This window comes from Rhinopithecus roxellana, chromosome 9 (genome assembly GCF_007565055.1).
Source record: "Rhinopithecus roxellana isolate Shanxi Qingling chromosome 9, ASM756505v1, whole genome shotgun sequence".
NCBI lineage: Eukaryota > Metazoa > Chordata > Mammalia > Primates > Cercopithecidae > Rhinopithecus > Rhinopithecus roxellana.
The window spans coordinates 60,109,985-60,126,545 of NC_044557.1; the positions used below are offsets into that span (position 1 = coordinate 60,109,985).

The following is a 16,561-nucleotide window of genomic DNA, read 5'->3' on the forward strand; positions in this document are numbered from 1 at the left end:
ACATGTTTTTTGTGGACAATTCACACAGTATGTACATATATATTTACATTTTCATGTATCTGATTACATACCTGTCTCTACCATACCATTACATACCTGTCTCGGTTTTTCTCTGTATTCCCTACACTGGCGGTTTTTAGCTGGGGGCAATTCAGCTCCCCAACGGGACATTTCCAGACAATGTCTCGAAACATTTTTGGTTGTTACAATTGAAGGCGGGAGGTGTTACTGACATCTACTGTGTAGAAGCCAGGCGTGCTGCTAAATATCCTATAACATACAGAGGAGGCCCCCACAACGAGAATTATCTAGCCCCAGATTTCAACAGTGATGAGGCTGCTATATTCTACCTAGCTTCTGCCTAGCCTGGAATATAAACACATACATCAATTAAAAAACCCACAAAACTATATGATGAACAAACATAAAATGTACTTTCAGAACCCAATTTCTTCTTCCATACAATGGGCATAATTATAGCTATGCCAGAAGGTTGCAGGGAGGATTAAAAGAGACAACATACGAACAGTGCTTAGTACAAAGCTAGTATTCCATCAATATTAGTTCATCCCAGCAATAAAGTGCGTAAGTTAAATCACAGACCCAGAATGTTTTGGTACTGAAATGAGTCTTAAAGACTTTTTAGTCAAAGCCCTTCATTTTATAGCTGAGGAAGCCAGTCTTTAGACTAATGACTTGCCTAAATCATTGGCCTCAGATCAGTGTTTCCAGCTTAGTGGCAAACCACATTTTAAATGCATGCATAAGAGAGAAATTGTAAGCTGACCCCTTTGTAAAACAAATAATTATCATTTTTTGGTTTGGCTTGTGAATACAATTGTCATAGATATGTATAAAATTTTCTTAAAATATTTAGAATACTAACAGAACAATTATTCAACTGGATAATGTTACTAGAAGTTTTCAGGGGTTTATTTTAAAATTACATTTTTACATGTATGCAAAAATAGGCACATGTATTCAAATAAAAAGTTCAATAAATAATACACTCCTTCTCTGTAGGAGATATAATCAGAATCCAGAATGATAATTTAAATAGTTTATCATAAGCCTCTGGAATATGAACAGGCTTTCTGACATCTATGCTAAAAATTAACCACCTTATAACGATTCAGTTCTTCTTCCCTGCTCAATTGCTAATACAATAAAATTTCTCAGCAAAATATAACTTAGAGGCACTATCCGACCTGAGATCTCAGATTCTAACATGTTACAGCTTTTAATATGAACACCAGTATAACCAGAATGTAAACAAATTATGGCATATAAATTAAAACATTTAAAATATTTTAACATCTATAGACTTTATTAGGTGTTCCTTATACAGTCATCTGGTATGTTTAAAGAGTGTGCAATCATATAAAAGGAAATATGGTCATAACTGATTGAAGTAATAAAATTGTGAAACTAAATAACATCTCATAATTCATTGCACAACATATATTAGATTTCATTACATCAGTATATAGCTTAGTAGTAAATTCTCCTGATGGCCATAAATCTCTAAGGTGTTGTCATCCTGAAAAATGAAGGAGGGGAGGGAGTTGGTGGGGTACAGAATGGAGAAATCTTCCATAGTGCTGGTGTGATGTACCCTAAGTTGTAAAGTTATAGGGCATCGCCACCTAGTGGCAGAATTTCATGCCTTGTTCTAATAAAGGGACTTCCCTTGTTTTCCAAAGAGCTATGCGTCTTACTCACTTTCTAAACATCCCTCTCTGTTGCTGTCCCTCCTAAAATCCATGCCTCCTGCCATATAGTGTAAATCCATCTGCTCTTCATCCATCAAGCTGTCAAGGATTTGGTTATGACAATTTTTATGTTCATCCTAACTTTTTAATTCCAAGTACTTTGGTTATTTTCAAAGCTACACACAGGATGCCCATATTTTTCCATATTTTTAAAACTCCATCCTATTTGTGAAGGATTATTACTTTGGGCTTTGGCCCAGTTTTTATTCTTACTGCTGAATCTTTTCATAAGTCAAAATTAGTGCAGTTAATGCTTTAAAAGGGAGTCCTTAAAGTAAATAGCTAAATGAAATAATTACCAAAATGTACACTTGGGATTTATTAAGATTCTAGAATTTAAAAACAGGAAAAGGTGCCATCAGTGAAAATTCCATCACTAACATTTTGGTACCACTCATAGAGCTTCACATAAGTATTCAGACCATGGTAGCTCAGTGCAGGAATGTTACCAAATATTTCCATGCAATCTGGAACCAGGACCAGAGCTGGCAATTGGGGGTCCAAAGGTCCAATATCCCTTACGCTGCCTCCTCTACCTTGACAACAGGAAGGCTGAGTGATGCTAGGTAGTGCACTACAACAGTGAACGTAAGCCAGCCATCTGTTTTTCTGCAAAGTATAGTAAAACAGAAAAACAGAACATAGACCACTTCAGAGTAAACAAACATATCCTTCTTCAAGATGTAGGAAAACCGGATATTCAAAACCAATCTCAAACTTTAAACAATAAAAGATATCAAACATTTTAAACTGTACAAAGCAAATCAGCAGGATTTTAATGTTGGCAGTTTTAAAATGTCACCCATCCAAAACACAAAACAGGGAGATAGCCAAGTCTTAGCTCCATCCTAATCAAAGCTGTCATGCAGATCCAGTTCCACTCTTCTCATCTCCAGCAGGTACTTCACTCAAGGAGGTGACACCCAAGGGGACTAGACAGACCAGAAACAAGAGTGCCACATAGAAGGAAGAGAGGAGACCTTGCACCTTAGCTACTGGTTAGCTATTCGACTTTGGTGATATTCAGCGTTTTCCCAAGTTATTTTTTCTCGCTTCTCATCACATAATTTACATTATGCATACTATGTGCCAGAAACTGTTAGTGCTTGACATGTAGTCAGTTAATTTTCACAACTGTGTAAAGTAGGTTTCTATCATTAGCTCTATCTTAGGGCCAAACTGAAGCACGGAGAGGTTAAATGTATTCCTAAAGCACTACACAGTGAGCAAATAAGATTCAGACCTGTGCAGTCTAACCCAGAATTAGCTCTGAATCACTCTACCATTCTGTCTACAGGACAAGCCTGTGTGTTTCTGGCACTCTCATGGTGATTTTTCACACAGGACAGCTTTTGATAAAAGAAAGGCTCTCTCTTTCAAATGAAAGGACTTCACTGATGGATTAACAAATTCTCACCCATTCACCTATGTGAGCCAAATACTAGATCTACTTTGTCTTCATAACAAGCAGGACGATAACCATAATTTACAATGAACACAAAACATTAATACAGTGTTCAAAGAACTTTCGTACACTTGTTCTCATTTAGAAGAATGAAGTAATCTGGAAACATAGAACAGGCATACACTTTGGCATTAGGAAGAACTCTTACAAAATCAGAGGTTGCCCTATGTAATACCACACTTTTTACCTTGAGCAGGTGGATAACCTGGGGGTTCCTGTTATACCTCAATCTTGGTCAGTTCTATTTGTTCCCATCCTTCAGCAGTGCCCTTAGGCTTGCTTTAAACATTAACAGCATTCATAAGCATGGTTTCTAGGGTCAGAGCCCAGCCTCCCTCCACCCACCTGGCTCCCTACACACCTTGACAGTACTCTTTGACATGCCTCAGTTCTAGTCTCCTTGTAATCGTACATGGTAGATGTCTGAACGAATAGACCAGAGTCCTGCAAAAGTGATCTTGAAATCACAATTAAAAGAGCCTTTGGAGCCATCTACTCAGGAAAATTTTCTGAATAGATAAATGCTTTTAAAAGGGGTTCTAGACAGCCCATCTTCTTGGCCTCCTTCTGCAAAGTAGGACATTAAAACCTTGTCACAATGTGACCTGAGCAAAACCATTATCAAGTAATCTTGTTGTCTTGAATCAGACAAAAGAAAATTGACATGATTTAAGGATAGGTTTAGAAAAATAATCTGACTAGCAAAAAAAAAAAAAAAAAAAAAAAAAAAAGCGGGGGGAAGTGGGTTCCTAGGGAATTTAAGAGGCTAATATTTTAGCAAAAATTTGAAGATGCTCTTCATGATACACACATTTCTCATTGCCTTACAAATTTTAAATGTAACACAAATTTGTTTCTCACACTGTTTTGTTATTTGAGGTAAGGCATTCCTGCCACACACAGCAATGACTTGTCCTGGAAAACCAGGGAGGCTGCAGGTCCTACTGTTCCTTCTTTACTAGCTGTGGCTCCGCACTCTCACCTCCACCAAAGAAAGCATTTCAGAATTTAGGACTGGAAATGACAACATCGAATAATTCTAATTTCCTTTTTTTTTTTTGGAGACAGAGCCACTGTCGCTCAGGCTAAAGTGCAGTAGTGTGATCTAGGCTCACGGCAATCTCCGCCTCCCGGGGTCAAGCAATTCTGCCTCAGCCTCCCAAGTAGCTGCGATTATAGGTGCCTACCACCACGCCTAGCTAATTTTTTATATTTTTAGTAGAGACAGGGTTTCAGCGTGTTGGCCAGGCTGGTCTCGAATTCCTTCCTTCAGGTGACCTGCCCGCCTCAGTCTCCCAAAGTGCTGGGATTACAGGCATGACTCACCATGCCTAGCCAATGATTCTAATTTATATTTTAAAAAATTACCCTATGATCTTAAAACTTTTAACTGATTAGTATCCAACCCTTAAACTTCATAACAATTATTTCCAAAGTGGAAAAGTCACTGGGATATGGGGACAAGTATGATTTGTATTTATACTTCCATTTTTCTAATGTCTACTTTTTGTTTTCTAGTACACATGTTAGCACAGGAGTATATATATTACTTAAGTATGCCTATGTTGGGGTGAATACATAATTTATTTTTAAATGATAGGATGCAAAATCAAATCTATTTGGATAGCAGTGAAGAGGCTATTTCTCAATCCTGGCAAACTAGGGGGTGCACTCCCCCTTCTTTTATTCAGTAGCTTCCACAAGGGTGTAACTTACGGAAGTTATATCCTTCCATAAACTTATAGGCTATCCAACCAGTGAGGAAAACTGATAAAGTGGCCTCTGAGTTCCAGGTAGCAGTTAAACACGACTAAAAATATCTTATAAGTTTGGAAAAAAATTTAACAGTAAATGGATTCAGTAGTTATTCAGTGTAAGGTTTGGAATTCAAAAACTCCAACCATTACAATAGACATTTATTTAAAGTAAAACATCTGCAGACCAAATAATTCTTAAAATTGTTTGTTTCAAGTATAACCATCTTCATAACAGCTGCATTCACAGACTTCAACTACATGATTACTTCTTTGCCCATTCTTCTCTTTCTTTTCTTTCCCGAATAACCTCTTTCAGATACGGTTCAAGGTAGAAATTTTCCTAAAGAATGAATGAAATATTATATATTACCATCGCATACTGATATATCCCAAACACTCAACAGGTCTTCGATAACAAGAAAAAAAAAAGTACTTTTTAATTTCCAATTTTAGAAAACATATTCTCAACCTAAGAACTATCTGCTTTTTAAAATGTCAAATCTGTGGTGATAGTGTGGTAAGTTGCTTTGATAGGTTATGAGAGGGAAGTCTTTTTGGGAAGAAAAAGAAACGAGTGTCTATAGGCCTTTGCCTAGTTTCAATGCAGTTCAAGGGATGAGAGTTTGCTTCACAGAAGCTCTTCTTGGGATCTGGAGTGCCACTCAATGGGCTGATCTTTTCATCTAAGTAGAAAGCAGAGTGCAGAGGTAGAACAACAATGACCTGGATTTCAGTCCTGGCTCTCTATATTAGTGACTTGCTTAGTGATTTCAGAAGAATCATTTCACATGTAAGAGTCAATGTGGTTTTCTTCTAAAGCGGAAATAACATTTGCTTTATTAACCTCACCAAACTATTGACAGAATATTTATTTGACATGACTCAGAAAACTCTAACACCACGCAAATGAACATGTTTCTCGTTTCTAAAACTCAATCCTTAATGAGCAACATTGTCAGGTAGATAAAGCTGTGCTACCTCTTCATATTTGGTCCACTGCTCTTTAGGCAAGATCTGATGCTTCAGGCTCAGGTCCAGTGCCCTCTTAATTCGAAACATCCTGTCATTATAAAGGTTCTCAGGAAGCCTTCTTATGGCTTCTTTTACGTCTTCATCCTCGTATATTGTATCATCTCGCATTAACCCTATGATAGACGACAAAGTTAGATAGCACATGCATCTCAAAAATCACGTTTTTTTAAAATTAGTAAAAATATCTTTATGACTTATAACTTACAACTTCTGGTGAACTATCGAATTCAAATCACTAGGTTCAATGGAAATTCAATGTACTTCATACATTAGGTTGGTGCAAAAGTAATTGTGGTTTTGCCATTAAAAGTAATGAGTTATTACTTGATACAATGGGTTATTTCTTGAACTAGACTATGGAAACAATATATGAGCCTCTTAAAATCCAATGCCACAAGATTCTTATTTTATCTAAACCATTTACAAAATATTTTAAATGTTTACTTTGTTTTTAAACACACATTAATAAACCACATCTCTACTTTCTCATAGTTTAAATCTGAGATCAAGGTATTAATGAATCTTAAAACGATAGTATACTAAGGAACCAGTGACTTCTGCTTACACTTTCTTCAAGCTTCAATAGCAAAAGATGAAGTTCATGGCAAATTACAAAGTTCTAAAAAAGCTTAGGAAACATATGATCGCATGGATATGAGAAAATTTTAATATTTGAAAAATCTCTACTTTCAGTGTTTATAAAACTTAAAATTTTAAGTGGAAGGCCAGGCGCATTGGCGCATACCTGTAATCCCAGCACTTTGGAAGGCCGAGGCAGGTGGATCACCTGAGGTCAGGAGCTCGCCACCAGCCTAACATGGTGATACCCTGTCTCTACTACATACCAAAAAAATTAGCCAGGCATGGTGGCACAGGCCTGTAATCCCACCTACTCAGAAGGCTGAGGCAGGAGAATCACTTGAACCCGGGAGGCGGAGGTTGCAGTGAACCAAGATTGCGCCACTGCACTCCAGCCTGGTGACAGAGCAAGACTCTGTCTCAAATAAATAAATAAAATTTTAAGTGGTAGAGTTGGGAGAGGGGGTGTAGAAGGAAAATGTCCTTACTACTTAAATCATTACCAAGTCAAACATTTTAGAGGCTTTCATCCCTCTCCTCTCAAAAAAATTTTAAAAAGGAACTGGATTTAACATAATGGGATTTAATTTTAAAATCTTCTGATGTATACAAGAACTTAAATATTTTTTGGAACCACAGTAACACTTGTAAAAGCAATACTCTCAGAAAAAAAAGAAAAATTAAAAAGCACAGATGCTTACCCAGTTTATTGAATCCTGCAGCATTGTAATACCATTTTCGAATACCATCCAGCCACTTGCCTGATGCTGAAACTGATAATTGTCACACTGTTAGCTGCTACAATTATACTATATGAACACACTGATGGGCAAGCAACCAGTACTCAGTTATCTTGCTGATGAATGCAAACACAGAAAGAAATTTCCTTTTAAAAGTATATACTATATACAGCAAGAATTTAATCAAAAAAGAATTAGATTTAAAAGAAAAAAGTTTATAAACTGTTGATAAAAATTGCTTATTTTATTTATGAGCAAAAGTGGCTGCAGGAAAATGGTGGCAAGTCATGGAAGAAGAGGGTAAACTCAAACACTGAATGTACAAAAGATCCATAGGTACATCGTGTGCCCTTATGCCTGCCCTGTTACCTTCAGAAATGAAGGGGTGAGAGATAGGAAAAGGACTTGAAAATTTCTATCATTTGTAGTTTCATAAATAGATCACAGGAAATAATTGTAAACTTTTCATTTCAAAGGAGCTGGAGTTGTGTGAAAAGAGTGAGATTTCACCATAGGCTGGCAGGTCTAAATGACCCTCATCCTGTAAAAATTTTACTCGACATTACAGTTATTTCATTTGGCTACATTCTTTAAAAATATATGTATTTTGGGGAGGATTTTGATACCATTAGTCATTTAAACATTAATATGGATTAGTAAAAAAAGTCCATTTACCTCCTCCTAAGCAACTAAGTTCCCCCCAAGGGAATAGATATTGAAAACGGATGAGAAATGGGTAATTTTAAAATTCTTTGGGGAACAGGGCTGAGTCTGATGAAGTAACCCAGCCGGGTCCAAGTACAGCAGGACTGTACCTGACATTTTAGGAGAGACATTTTACAAAAGGGGAGGTAGAACAAGTTTACATTTTCTTTTAAAATTTTGTCTAGCGTTAGCCCCTTACCAAGGAAGGAAAGCAAACTCTCCTTTCACTCAACCCTCCTTGCCTGCAAACTCAGTGCACTACAGATTACGTGGCTTCAGCAAATCTCCTTGGAAATTAAGAGTCATGTATAAAACTGCTGCTAGAAAAACAAGTATCAGTCAACAATCTACAAACATACTTGTGCAAGACAGATTATTTTTAACCACCTATCAGTGACTATAATAATATTCACTAAACACATTGTGCACCAAACACTTTCCTATTTGCTTTACCAACATTAGTTGATTTATTTCGTGTCTCTTACTACAGCAAGGGAAGCAGACTTACAGAAGTGATCCCACCCAAGGTCAGAGTTAGCTAATGGGAGTTGAGATCTGGTCTATGTAGTTCCCAAACACGCACAGAATCAGTGTCTTGAATTTAGTAAGACTCCTTCAATATCTGCTAAATTAATAAAATAATTATTTAAAAAGTCTCCCCCACCTCCAAAAAGCTCAATGTCAATTAGGTTAGCGGATATTTCTGGCAACCTGATGTTTTCTAACAGCTTCACAATTGCTGGGGGCAGGGAGAAAAGGATCAATATTTTTTAAAAGCTACTCCAACTTGGTTGCACTGCAGTGAGACGAGATTGTGCCACTGCACTCCAGCCTGGGCGACAAAGCAAGACTCCGTCTCAAAGAAAAAAAAAAAGATACTCCAACTTGTACCGCCAGAGGGCAGAGATTAGCAAAAAAAAAAAAAAAAAAAAAAAAAAAAACAGGGAAACCCAACTTAATGTTCCAGTTGTTTTAAATATTCCAGTAATACCTGCATTCTATTCCACAATAAATGCGTTTGAACCTACAATAAATTCAAATTTCTCCAAACCTACTGATCAAGCTGACGTTCTAGATAATCCAAGGTTAACGTGAAGCGTCGCTCGTATCCTTGGCTCAACTGTCTCTGATTCGCAGTTTGAGAAGCGCGAGGGGTGCAATGAAATTTCCAATTCTACTTCCTTGCGTCACTTTGCCTCAGTTATCTTATCAGCGTAAACGGGAAATTAATATCTCCCTCGTGGCACTAGCAGGAAAATTTATAGGGCCAATGCACACGATAGGGCACCTGGGTCACAGAAAGCACTGAGCTCATTCTGGTTGAAAGTCATCCACTAGTTATCTTCTTGTGACCTTTAACTTTTCTAAGGCCGAGGGGAAGGACTTCCGAGCACAGGCAGCTGGAACTCCAGGGCTGTCAGAGCCACCGCGGGCACCTTCACAAACAGCGGGTTAACACCCCAACCATACACAGGCAAGCCCGGCCTGGGAACAAACGAGTGGGGAAGCACGTCCTTTTGGCTGGACTGAAGCCGCCACTTTCCCTTCCGCGACAAACTTGGTCACTTACAAAGAAGAGAGAAAACGGAGCGAGCTGCAGCGAAAATAAACGGTGGAGCGCAACGATGCCCGCCAAGAAGAAGACCCCCGTCACTTACCCGCCTGCTTGCCAGCCATTTTGACCAGAAAATGAAGCGTTGCCTTCTGGGTAAGTCATAGAGGACACGCTGGGCCCAGTCCGCAGGCGCGTTACGCCACATCGCGAACCGAGAAACGCCGCTTGCGCAGGCGCAGTTCTGACGGCTGTCTGAGCTCCTGCGTGTGCACTTCTCCGCCAGGGTGAGGCCAATGGAGTAGGCGGGGCATTTTGCGTGCTACGTTCCAAGAAGTATTGGTTGTGATGTGATGGGAAGAACACGGGTCGGGAATTAGGAGACAGAGGCTTAAAGCTGGGTTCTGTTACTTGCTATTAATAGCTATGAGAGCGTGGGCAGTATGAATTCAGCTCTTTGTGCCAGGCAGGAAGCTAAATGTTTTAAGAGCATCGTCTTATTTTCTATTGAAGGACTGATGGATGCGCCATCCCAAAAATATATGGAATTGGTACACTGATTATTTCGAGTTGAAAATGTTGGAGAAATTGTAGTTTCAGAAAGGGTTTGATGACCCATCTCTTCCTGCATGCAAGCCATAAAGCTTCCTCCAGGATTCCTCTGGAGTACCCGTCCCTTACCAGAGGGAGAAAATAGCACCCATCACCAGAGACTGGAAACTGGGAGCTGCTTTGGACCTGAATATACTTTCCGAAATAACTCTTATCTTCCACTACGTTTACACCCCACCACACCCACGTTTCTCCTAATGACTCCCCAAGAAATTTACTGCCCCTAGCCAGATCCCCTTTCTTCTGATTTGTAGTTCGTGTAAAAAGTATAAAGGCATCTTACATTGGCCATTTCACTCTCTTGTGAGGATCCCCATGCACATGTAAAACTAGTAAAATTAGTGTGCTTTTCTCTTGTTAATCTGCCTTGTGTCAGTTTGGTTCCTAGATCCAACCAAAGAGCCCACATAAGAACAAAGGGGTGATCTCTCACTCCCCTGCACTGTCATTTAATTCTAAAAGTACTGTAATTATCTCATTGTAGATGGGAGAAAGCTGAGGCTCAGAAAGGTTGAATAACTTGTCCAAGAGGACATGACTAGAAGAGTCCAGGTTCTTCTTCCAGAATCTGAAAATCCAGATGCAAACTTGGGGCTCCTTAATTCTAGGGCCATATGCTACACTACTAACCCAGGAAAGACATCAAGCCTTTCAGGCCTTGGGTTTCTCCAGCTGAAGATCTACATCTAGCTATTTTAGTGGAAGGTTAGGTCAGAAAAGGTTTTGGGTTTTTCGTTTGTTTGTTTGTTTGGGTTTTTTTTTTTTTTTTTTTGGTCACCTCTTTTTTTGTTGTTCAGCCTCTATCACCCAGGCTGAATGGCACAATCTTGGCTCACTGCAACTTCTGCCTCCGGGGTTCAAACGATTCGTGCCTCAGCCTCCTGAGTAGCTGGAACTACAGGTGTACATGCCACCATGCTCGCTAATTTTTGTATTTTTAGTGGAGACGAGGTTTCACCGTGTTGGCCAGGCTGGTATCAAACTCTTGACCTCAAGTGATGCACCCACGTCGGCCTCCCAAAATACTGGATTACAGGCGTGAGCCATCACGCCCAGAAGAAAAGGTTTTTAAAGATTAAATCTAAGATGTATTGCAGAATTTGCACACAATTTAAAGACAAAAGAGAAGTATATAGATTTGCTAACTTTTAAGGTCTCAGCCCCAACATGTGAAGTCTTAGGCATAAACATCTAGAGACAGAAAACAATTGGGGGGAACTGGCATGACTGATAGTCACTGGTGAACTTCTACCATTACTCAGTGATATCTTTTTTCCCCTCAGTTTTAAGCTCAGAGCTGGTACAATGTAGAATAGAACCTTGTCTTGCCGTAAGTTCAAAAGGTTAGATTTAATGATCTTAGTCACATTCCAGTTCTAAGATTCTATTGATTTTCCTTTTTCTTCTATCTCCATGCTGCTACAATTCTTCTATTAGTCAGTCCCGTATGCAGCACTAAAGCTGATGAATGATCTCTTCTATCTTACACTAGCCAAAGTGAAGTCTGAAAGATGTGAAGAAATGCAATACATATGTACATTGGCACATTGCCCTGCAGAGGGTAGGTACTCAATAAACTCTCCTCCCTTCTACCCTTTACATTTTAGCTTGCTGGTTTCAGGTGAAGGTGACAAGAAAAGGCATATCAAAAGATCAGAAACCCAAAATTGTCACAAAATCCAGCTCCTAAGAAATTAAGCTAGAGACTGAATGCTTGCTGGTAGTCATTAATGTTGATTCAAAAACTATTTTTGGTTTTCTTTCCTCCCAGCACAGGATTAGGGATTGCCTTTCTCTGCCCTCAAAGTTAGGCATGGCCATGTGATACTTTAGCCAAGAAAAATGTGGTAACTTTTTAAGAGCAATTCTTCACAATTCCTTTCCTTTTCCATAGACTGGCAACACTCCAGAAATGATGGAGACAGGATACATCAACCTGTATCACTAAAGACGATGTGGAGCAGAGCCTTTGTGGTCCTAAGAGACATGTATAAGATAAAACCTTTTGTGGTTTTAAATAATTTGAGGTTTTAGGATTGTTCATTGTATTAGCACAACTTGCCTATTCTGACTGATAAGGTTGTTCAGTGGGTTATTCATAAAGGCAAAATGCGGTTGTGAGCCGTACAAAGAGAGGACAGGATGGTTCCATGGTGTCCCCAGCTTATTTTTTATTGTTTCCTGTTTGTTGATCTCATCCACTGGAGAACTCCATGAAAGCACCTATCTATGTCACACTCACCACTGTATTCTAGGAACTCACATGTCGGTTGCATGAATAAAATATGTAACAGGAAAGCCACTATACCTGGCCCTGATGAATTACAAATATAGTTTTTCATGAGGTTTTTTGAAGGGCATCCAGCACACCACAAAACCCTCAGCACAACAAACTACCCTGAAAGTTAGTGACTTAAAACACTTTCTCCCAATTCTGAATTCAGCTGGGTCGTTCTGCTTAGTGTAGTGTCTGCTAAGGCATCCCAGATAACTTCATGCATGTCTGGTACTCAGCTGGCATGGCTGAAAAGGCTGGGGTTTGGCCAGACATCTTTCTCTCCACCTAGTTTCTCCAGCAGAGTAACCAGACCTCTCTATACCATAGCTTAGGGTGCCAAGAGCAAATGTTCCAAGAGGGCAAGCCCTGATGTGCAAATTCTTTCAAGCCTGTGCTTGACAAATGTCCCCTGGGCCAAATCACATTGGCCTAGAGTCAGTGTGGGAGAGGACTAACTACACAAGAGTGCAAATACCAGGTGTGGTTCATGGGGGTCACCAGTGTTAACAGTCTACCCAATCTAGTGATTATAAGGCAGACAACTGAAGTTGTGATACTTCGTTTTGCAAATAAAAAAGCAAAGACTCAGAGATGAAATCACTTGCCCAGGATAACACATGTCATCAACGGAAAACAAATGTTTACTGGTAATAAGTCGAAGGCTAGTTAAGCCTTTCACTATATCTCATTGCCCCTAATCTTTAAACTCTACTTTCCTTTTCCTGATTCTTAGCCAACTGTGAATATCTGTGTTCAAGAAGTTAACAATGTAGACAATCCAAAATGAAGTGTGCTTTGTGGCATTATCTGAGCTGTAGATATTAGATGACTACTGTAGTATGCTCTGGAAACTTGTAACAGTTCAAATGAAATAAAGCCATTTTATAATGAAACCACTTTAAAAATCCTCCGTTTTCATCTTCACTAGAATGACAAAGCACCAACTTAAAGTAAACCAACTCTCTCCCTTTCTCTGAACTTGCTGTATTTTCTAAGAAGGAAAAGGTAAACAAGAATTAAGTCAGTAGGAACTTGATGAAAAATCTACCACAGTATATGTACCCAAATATACACTATCAAATGGTTTCCAATATCAGTTGAGACCCGAGGCATTTAAAAATATATTCATTTATTCATACATATATTCACTTTACAATATTGCATTTTAATGTACATAAAAATCTAAAGTGTTTTTAAGAATTTATCAAAGTCTTGTACTGATGCTTTGGCAATCTCTTCACAAAATATTTCATCAGGAATAGATACGAGTTTGTCCAAAGAGATGTAGTTAGGTTTTGCTGGATCATACTGTGCTCTTCCTAAATAGGAAAGAAACAAGTGTCTTTCTTTGATTTTAAACAGCCTTGTATTAAATACCTAGAAAAGAAAAAAAGTTTTTAAAAAACATTGCACATTGGAGGATGAAATATTAAAAAGTTTACTTGGCAAAAATTTTAACAGGTTAACCAATACAAAGTACTGACCACGTGTTCAGTAAGTAGGATAAATGCCAGAGGATTTAAATCCTATATTTTCTGTTAAAAAACTAGAAAAAGGGATTCAAAATCAACATACAAAACAATAAAAAAAATAATTAAGGGCTATAATGTGGGCAAAGAAGATTGAGTGCTCCAGAGACAGAGGAGAATGTGTTAAAAAAGCAAATCTTTGGCCGGGCGCAGTGGTTCACGCCTGTAGTCCTAGCACTTTGGGAGGCTGAGGCAGGCAGATCATCTGAGGTCAGGAGTTCAAGACAAGCCTGGCCAATATGGCAAAACCCTATCTCTACTAAAAACACAAAAATTAGCTGGGCGTGGTGGCACATGCCTATAATCCTAGATACTCGGGAGGTTGAGGCAGGAGAATTGGTTGAACCCAGGAGACAGAGGTTGCAGTGAGCCGAGATCCTGCCACCGCACTCCAGCCTGGGCAACAGAGTAAGACTCCGTCTCAAAAAAAAAAAAAAAAAAGGCAAATCCTCAAGCCTCACCCCAAAACTATTTAATCAGCAACTCTGAGAGCAGGACCCAGAAATCTGTCTTAACAAGCCCTCTAGATGATTCTGATATCTACCAAGTTTGAGAACCAATGTTAGAGATCAAGATGTTATTGTAAAAAAAATTATAAGATTTCATAATCTGTAACACCTCTCTCTCTTTTTAAATTCCCACACCTCCCCTTAACTAGAATCAAAACGAAATGAATCTGACCTCTGGGAGAGCAACTGGGAAAGTATCTCTTACCTGCCTCAAACTAAAACTCCTAAAAACTAGAATGAGCAGCAGCAACTTAAGAAAGGAGTCTGAAGCAGGGAAGGCTCTACAGCCGACTGCAGAAAGAAGAGAGAAATGGGAGATCTGGCCAGACTTGAGCTACAGCCCTGAAGCCTGAGAGATCTGTGAGGCCCCCTAGCGAGGCTCAGAGGAAGCCCTTTCAATATTATGCCTGCCTCAAGCTCTCGTCTTGGCTGTTACAGACACAATGTGAACACAGGACATGATACATAACCCCTAGGCCTCTTTCCCTACATTCAAGTGAAAACAGTAACACATCAGTTGGAAAGGACACTATGAAAGGCAATTGTTGAAAACCAAAGTACTGTGAGAAGAGTGACTAAAAAAAGTACAGGGTGCTACCTCAACATGGGATTGGCTTGCTTCTGGAACAGAACATCTCCCTTTTCAGTCTCTGCTATTCTGCCCTTGTTCTGATAATTAAATTCCCATGATCACAACATTATGGATAATGAAGATGTAAGAAGATATATATATATATATATTTTTTAAGTATGACTCCAATGCAGTGATTCTTGGCTTAAAAAACTATCACCCAGCCAGGCACGGTGGCTCACACCTGTAATCCCAGCACTTTGGAGGCTAAGGTGGGCGGATCACAAGGTCAAGAGTTTGAGACCATCCTGGCCAACATGGTGAAACCTCATCTCTACTAAAAATCCAAAAATTAGCTGGGCATGGTGGTGGCCGCCTGTAGTCCCATCTACTTGGGAGACTGAGGCAGGAGAATCGCTTGAACTCGGGAGGCAGAGGTTGCAGTGAGCTGAGATCATGCCACTGCACTCCAGCCTGCCAAGAGAGCCAGACTCGGTCTCATAAAAACCAAAAAACCAAAAACCAAAAAACAACTATCACCCAGCATACAGACAAAACCACAAATGGTTCTGGTGCTCCCAAACTATTACTAATTTCCTAAATATAATAACACTTCAAAGCATTTATTTAGCTTATGAGTAGATATTATGTTTACTTCTCTAGTGGTCCAAAGTTACTCCATCATTATAGAGTTGTGTACTCTTTCAAGTCCAAAAGTTACTGCTCAGATTGAAGTGTTTCTCCCTTCTTTTTTTATGGGTGTGGTGGTGCAGGGGGAGGGTTGTTGGCCACCAGAGGCTACTTTGCCATTGGCACAAAAATTTCATCCCATTAGTGACATACTAAATTCTTCAGAGTTAAAAAAAAAAGTGCCCCTAGCCTGAGAATTATTGGTCCCCTCTAATCCTAAGGTGGACTTCAGCTTTGCTTTCACAGAATGTCACAGGGGAAGGGGAGAGCCAAGGTTTCGGGGGATACTGAATATAACCTCTTTCCTTAGCCTAGTGATTTCTTCACATTCATTACCCTAAAACTGCTTTTGTTATCCTCTACCTTCCACGATCTCTTCTTTGAAATGACTAAATTATTTCTTTCCCCATTTTTAATTAATCCTAAGTCAGATCTGCCAACCAGGAATATTATCTGCATGAGAAAATTAGTTCCACGCCATTGAGATTTAAACACCAGCCAAAAATTTAAAGTCTATATCAGCCCGTTCACAGCCTTACTGTCTGTTAATGTATTTTTTCATTAATAAGCTTTTTATTTTTCTATTCTTTTTCCCCCAATAATTCCACCCAGACTCTAGGAATCTGAGAATCCCAATTTGGAAGCCACAATTCTACAATAGAGCTTCTCAGAAGCAAGGGTTTGGGGTGCCTAAAAATCTGTGTTTTTAAGTGATTTTGATACATCTGGTCAACTTATAATTTCTTCTATTTGGAAAGCTCCTCTCCATC

General features: G+C 39.1%; 2 protein-coding genes across 8 annotated transcripts in view; both read right to left on the reverse strand.

The window, feature by feature from the left end:
• Nucleotides 1–4,704: 4,704 nt before the first annotated feature.
• Nucleotides 4,705–9,826, reverse strand: LOC104671564 (cytochrome b-c1 complex subunit 7). 2 transcript variants are annotated; one of them, XM_010375068.2, is made up of 4 exons: nt 9,709–9,826; nt 7,307–7,378; nt 5,973–6,139; nt 4,705–5,334 (listed from the first exon to the last, which is right to left on the reverse strand). In XM_010375068.2, exons 1-4 carry the CDS (start codon nt 9,725–9,727, stop codon nt 5,257–5,259), a joined length of 336 nt encoding a protein of 111 aa, XP_010373370.1. In that variant the 5' UTR covers nt 9,728–9,826; the 3' UTR covers nt 4,705–5,256. The 2 variants fall into 2 exon arrangements, with proteins under 2 accessions (XP_010373370.1, XP_010373371.1); XM_010375069.2 differs by lacking the exon at nt 9,709–9,826 and adding an exon at nt 9,106–9,592.
• A 3,775-nt stretch (nt 9,827–13,601) lies between these two features.
• MTERF3 (mitochondrial transcription termination factor 3) overlaps nt 13,602–16,561 on the reverse strand; it is a 33,610-nt gene continuing 30,650 nt past the window's right edge. For 5 of the 6 annotated variants that reach the window (XM_030938256.1, XM_030938257.1, XM_010375073.2 and 2 more), the window contains one exon: nt 13,602–13,869. In XM_030938256.1, the coding sequence (XP_030794116.1) occupies nt 13,675–13,869 (195 nt within the window). In that variant the 3' untranslated portion in view covers nt 13,602–13,674. The remainder of the gene's footprint in view (nt 13,870–16,561) is intronic. The other variant, XM_030938254.1, reaches the window with a different exon arrangement.

Excerpts from the sequence above, each read along its gene's own strand:
- LOC104671564 (XM_010375068.2), bottom strand. Across the intron at positions 6,140-7,306 it reads TGCAGGATTCAATAAACTGG|GGTTAATGCGAGATGATACA; the intron begins GTAAGCATCTGT and ends CGTCTATCATAG. Across the intron at positions 5,335-5,972 it reads AGTGGACCAAATATGAAGAG|GAAAATTTCTACCTTGAACC; the intron begins GTAGCACAGCTT and ends TTCATTCTTTAG.